This window comes from Macrobrachium rosenbergii, chromosome 42 (assembly GCF_040412425.1).
Source record: "Macrobrachium rosenbergii isolate ZJJX-2024 chromosome 42, ASM4041242v1, whole genome shotgun sequence".
Classification (NCBI taxonomy): domain Eukaryota; kingdom Metazoa; phylum Arthropoda; class Malacostraca; order Decapoda; family Palaemonidae; genus Macrobrachium; species Macrobrachium rosenbergii.
In genome coordinates, this window is record NC_089782.1 from 32819380 (window position 1) to 32825379 (window position 6000).

A 6000-nucleotide genomic window follows, 5' to 3' on the forward strand; every position below is an offset into this window, starting at 1 on the left:
TTTCTTCCGACCTAATTAGAACTCACCCTATAACCAAACGCAGATGTTTCTGACAACGGCTGTTTCTGAATTGATAAAATCCACTTCCTTGAAAATAGTTATTTTTCGCATTTAAAAGAACCTTAAGAGCAACGGAAGCCGATCTCTCGTCTGATCTTCATCGACGGGACATATACACGACCTGCCTGACTGCCTAAACCTCCCTAAAAAGAGAAGCGTATCACCCCAATCTCCTCCGAGCACCGTCAGGTGATTTGCTTGGCCGATGAAGCGAGAAAGCAGCCTGGGACTGAAGTCATCCGTATCCGCCCATGTGGGCGGATTACATTCCGGATGATGGATTGGGCTGTTTCAGATGGTTTAAGGTTTCCTATGTGCCTCACTCCATTCATTGATTCGATGCGGGTTATTTGTTTTTGCGACGATGACCGTCGGTTTTGTGACGCTGGTTTACAGTATTTAGTCAGTGGATCGGTTGGTCTCATTGGACTTCGGCTGTTTGTTTTCTGGTAGATGATATATACAGAGATATATCCATTCATATACATAATTATGTATGCATGTATATAGGTATATGTATATATAGTATGTACGTTTGTATGTATGTATATATATTATATATGCATGTGCGTATGTATTACTATTATCTTCATATATATATATATATATATATATATATATACATATATATATATATATATATATATATATATATATATATATATATATATATATATATATATATATATATATATATATATATATATATATATATATATACATATACTGTATATACATATATACACACTGTGAGAGAGAGAGAGAGAGAGAGAGAGAGAGAGAGAGAGAGAGAGAGAGAGAGAGAGCACTGAAAATGACTCTCTTAGAATAACAAGACTAATGGCACCTTTCTTTTCCAGACTGAGGCCGGGAGATTGTACTTCAGAGATGATAATACTTCGAGCGTTTTGTTGGACCCTCCTGCTCGTAATGGTAAGGATAAAGACTTTATATTATATTCATATTGAAGGATGTTCTCTTTGCAGCTTTCCTACTTCCTTTTCTCTTCCTTGAGAATTCTCTGGCATCTCGTTTCCATCGATTTTAGCTTTCTGTAAAAGCAAACCATTGAGATGGCTATTTGTCTGTCCGTCCGCACTCCTGACAGAATAAAGTGCTGACGGACAGATAAAGTCAGCACAATAGTTTTCTTTTACAGAAAACTAAAAAGTAGAAAATACGGAATAAACACTGATTGAATGACAAATCGAATACACTTTGCATACGTACATCCATTTCGGGGTGTTTTCCGTTCTAAAAATGGTAGGCCCTTCTTAAAACCGAGTCACATATCTGTTTATAGCACAGGATCCTAATACGGAGGAGAGAGAGAGAGAGAGAGAGAGAGAGAGAGAGAGAGAGAGAGAGAGAGAGAGAGAGAGCGTGTCATCTCCAGTCTAGACGAAGAGAGAGTTCGTGGCTAGCTCGATCTCACTTTAGGACCCCGAGGGATGTCGAAGCAGGATGAGACGGCTTTATCGGGACTCCTGGGGCTTTACGAGGGTTGGGGAGCTGGCGTTAGTGGGGGAAGGGGAGTGGGAAGGGGAAGTGGGTATTGGGGGGTAGGAGAAGCAAGGAGGTTACAGTAGATGCTCCTTGGGATGAAGAGTTGGGAGCTACAAAAGTTAGTCTATAAAGAGTTAATATTTTCTCATTGTCTGGAATTGGTTAGGTCTCTCATGAAGGCTTCCAGAGGGTATTTGAGGCACATAATAGGGGTGGGCTCTTGGGGGGAGAGATGGAAAGCCGAAGGAAAGCTGAAGGCGTTAATAAGGACGCATATTGACAAGTTTTAGAGACTAACTTTGGCTAAGACACTTCATGAGGACTGTTCGTGAAGCGTAGGACTGAGGCTGGAGAGGTAGTGGAAAGGTAGTTTGCGTGGGACTGGATTTCCTGGTTCTGATGTTCTGTTGGCCTACAGGACCTTCTTGATCCAGGGGCTTTCTGATACGAAGATCTGAAAAGAAACAACATATTTCACAAAGCCTGTAAAAGAGGAAAGTTTATGAATGTGTGATTTTTCAATCATTCACTGGCGTTAAAGAATATTCATATCTTAACTTTCTTACAACCATTTGCTAAAACAAACGGCAATTATTTTCGTATTCTAGAATAATAAATAAAACCTAGAATGAGCAAAATATAACACCAACGGGATCTCCTCCGGGATAACTTTGATATCGGAAGAAAGAAACACACAAATACATTACTTAACTGTGCGCTGATAACTGCTGAAATTGACACACATTGGAAACGGGAACGTATCTCTTTTCCCAAGAATTTTTGCTGAGTTAAGGCATCAGAGATAAATTCCTAGCCTTGAGAAAATCATGTATGTTTGAATCGTCCCCGTGAGAATCTACGCCTGAAGACGAATTAATTTATTTGATGTGACCTCATGCGATAAAGATATATATATATATATATATGCTTAAATATATATATATATATATATATATATATATATATATATATATATATATATATATATATATATATATATATATATATATATATATATATATATATATATATATATTCCTATTAGTAATTTCATTTTAGGCATTTTAATCTTAGTAAAATCATACAGACTGCGACATTTAAGTTATTGTAGTGCAAAAATATCGAATTTAAATTTATGTAACTTGTCTAATGCAAAAACAATCAAATATGAATATTTTGAAGTGAAAAAAATGGTTAGTAATTTTTTTAAATGAATAGAATTTGCTTACACTGTCTGCGGAAATTGAAATATAGTCAATATGAATAGTCTTCACTATTATCGATATGCAAATAACCTTATAGATCAAATTGAAGGTCGGTAGCTTTTACTAAGCAAAAGAGAAAGTAGAAAAGATTCGAAATTGTAAAAGAACAAAGCACAATAAAGTCCAAAAGAAAATTAAAAAATAAACAAACAAACGCATAATAGCACGTCTGTCGAACGAGAACTCATCAGCCACTTCCGATGTATAGCTGACATCAGCGTGCAGTGTGAGAATCACTGGTTGTCTCGACAGCACAGGACCCCAATTAGTGTGTGCGGATGCTGTTGTTATGTCACCCTGGAAGAGCCTAGGACGCAGCTGGCACGGCGCTTGTCACTGTAGTTGGTTGCTGTCTGGGAATTGTTGTTTTCGTATCTTTTCTTCCTTTTTTAAAATTCTCTCACCCTCTGTCTCCACCTCGCATCGCACGCCAATCATTGCTACGTTCCTCCATTCGTCTCTCTCTCTCTCTCTCTCTCTCTCTCTCTCTCTCTCTCTCTCTCTCTCTCTCTCTCTCTCTCTCTCTCTCGGGAAGAGTCCTTATTAGTGAAGCTGTCAACTTGTATGTTTGTCCCTCCTAAGATATTCATTCGATGAAGCGGGGTTGATGTCCACTTTGTTACTGCTCTCCGCGAAACTTATTTACATATGCATATACATAACTTTAGTTTTTTTTTACGTATATCGCGCATGTAGGGATATATAGGTCAAGATACTTGCATTTACTGTGTTGATGCACTCCGATAATTCCATAGATTTCTCATATCTTTGCTTTGACGCTTGTTCCACATACGTGCATACGTACATACATACATGTGTAGAGACTTTAAAAACATACAACATACACACACACACATATATATATACATATGGAGAGAGATAATTCATACATACAAGCGGACATACACTGAGAGTTGAGGAACTCATTTACAAACAAGCATACATGCATACACAATGCAATATATACATACGTACATACATAGTCAGTACAACGCATAGATACATTCATACATAAATGCTAAGACAACCCCATAACTGATGAACGAAGTAAAACAAAAAGATTTAGAGATTCGTCTCCCCTGCTGTACATAGGCGCAGGCAGGCTCTCTCGGGCCGGACCCGGGAATGGGGCGATCGTCGAGCCTTTCGTCGGAAACATCTCATTGAGAATGGATCTGTGCCAACGTTCAGCGTTTTGGGGCTAAGGCCGACTCCCTCGGGCACCTCATGCCCAACCAACAGCCCTTCTGTCTGTATGTCTGTCCGACCTTCCTCCTTGCCTTTTGGGCTTTCTCGTTTTGTTTATTTATGTTTCTCTTTCATTGAGCACTTCTTCAGATTTTGACAGGCTGGACTTGGGTAAGCTCACTTCTCTCTCTCTCTCTCTCTCTCTCTCTCTCTCTCTCTCTCTCTCTCTCTCTCTCTCTCTCAGATGCATACACACACGTACACACAGATGCACGCTTAAAATCCATTCTTACCCATTTTTCATATTTATTATTATTATTATTATTATTATTATTATTATTATTATTATTATTATTATTATTATTATTATTATTATTAGAATATTACGTTTGGTTGAAGTGTTTTAGTCTGTTTAATCACATTCTTGTAAAAGGTTTGAACAAATGTGAAAAGAAAAGTTTGAACAATTTAGCCACTCATTTCCATATTGAGAGAGAGAGAGAGAGAGAGAGAGAGAGAGAGAGAGAGAGAGAGAGGAGAGAGAGAGAGAGAGAGAGAGAGAGAGAGAGAGAGATTTAGGATAGAGTTAATATTACGTATTAACTTAAGAAAAGACTGATTGAGAGAGATTACTATACAAGCAGTGTTGAAATCACTTCAGTAATTCTATGACATGCGCTCAAGAGAGAGAGAGAGAGAGAGAGAGAGAGAGAGAGAGAGAGAGAGAGAGTTTAGGGATAGTTAATATTACCGTATTTTTTACTTTATAAAAGACAAATTGAGAGAGATTACTATATAAGCAGCGCTGAAATTCCTTAAGAACGCTTTAGAGATGGATCTTAATTGTCTTCCAGTTGACTGTTGTATTGCCTGTTCACTCATATATTTTTATTTATCACCTTTTCCTATACCTTGTCTCTCCGTGCAGACGGATTTCCCTTTTGGAGCCCTCCTGGGTTTATAGTCTGTTGACTCTGTCCATAAGAGCTTTCAGCTGCGTATTTAAGGAAGGAAGGAAAGAAAGGAGTTTTCACAACCGTTGCTTTTGTTCAGTCAGTTGTGAAACCATCTCCACTCCGTCTACTGAACAAACTCCTTGCCGGATGCCGACGCCTGTAGCCAGAGGATCTGGGTAAACAGGAAGTCATTGTTTAACTCTGTACTTTCTTTCTTTACTTTGGCAAAACGATTTGCTGGTTAGGGTCTATTTGGCTGGGTCATCAAGGGATTCATTAGAAAGGGATTCCGAATGATTGCTTCGAGAGATTAGTGATGCATGTGCGAGTCACCTGGAAAGACAGAGACCAATTATAAACAGTTGAGAAGCCACCGATCTATTGAGTAATAATACATTTATGTTAAAATTCTGGTTACTCTAGAAATAGAATCAAGGTTCATCAAAGATGATGCTACGGAGGTTCTTTAATCGCTGTCTTCGTTTTCCAAAGACATCCGACGGCTTTTCGTACCTAATTCTTGACAGGCATTTGAAAGAGAGCAATGCCTGTAAGAGTATAGTAGACGTGATGGGGATGAAGCTATACTGACAGTGATGTTATTAAGGTTGGGACTGAAAAATCGAGGCAGTACAAAATGACGCAATGAAAAATGTCCGAATGTTTTCATACAGTCCGGTAAGAAACCGAATTCAAATTGAAGGTAGCAGTTTCAACCGAGGTATCCATCACGGCATCCCGAAGTGCTTCATTTTCACCACTACTGTTAAGGCCACAAGACGCAGCGTATGGCAGTTTTAGTTTTCTGCAAAAGAAAACTATTGTGCCGGCTTTGTCTGCCCGTCCGCACTTTTTCTGTCAGCCCTCAGATCTTAAAATCTACTGAGGCTAGAGGGCTGCAAATTGGTATGCTGATCATCCACCCTCCAATCACCAGACATACCAAATTGCAGCCCTCTAGCCCCAGTATTTTTAAAAATTTGATTTAAGGTTAAAGTTAGCCATAATCGTGCATCTGGCAACGG

General features: G+C 38.6%; 1 protein-coding gene across 1 annotated transcript in view; it reads left to right on the top strand.

The window, feature by feature from the left end:
- The window catches only part of LOC136828184 (uncharacterized), a 98091-nt gene that overhangs the window by 15347 nt on the left and 76744 nt on the right, over window positions 1-6000 (top strand). Inside the window, exon 2 of the mRNA XM_067086031.1 lies at window positions 921-993. Within this exon, the coding sequence (XP_066942132.1) occupies window positions 949-993 (45 nt within the window). The 5' untranslated portion in view covers window positions 921-948. The remainder of the gene's footprint in view (window positions 1-920; window positions 994-6000) is intronic.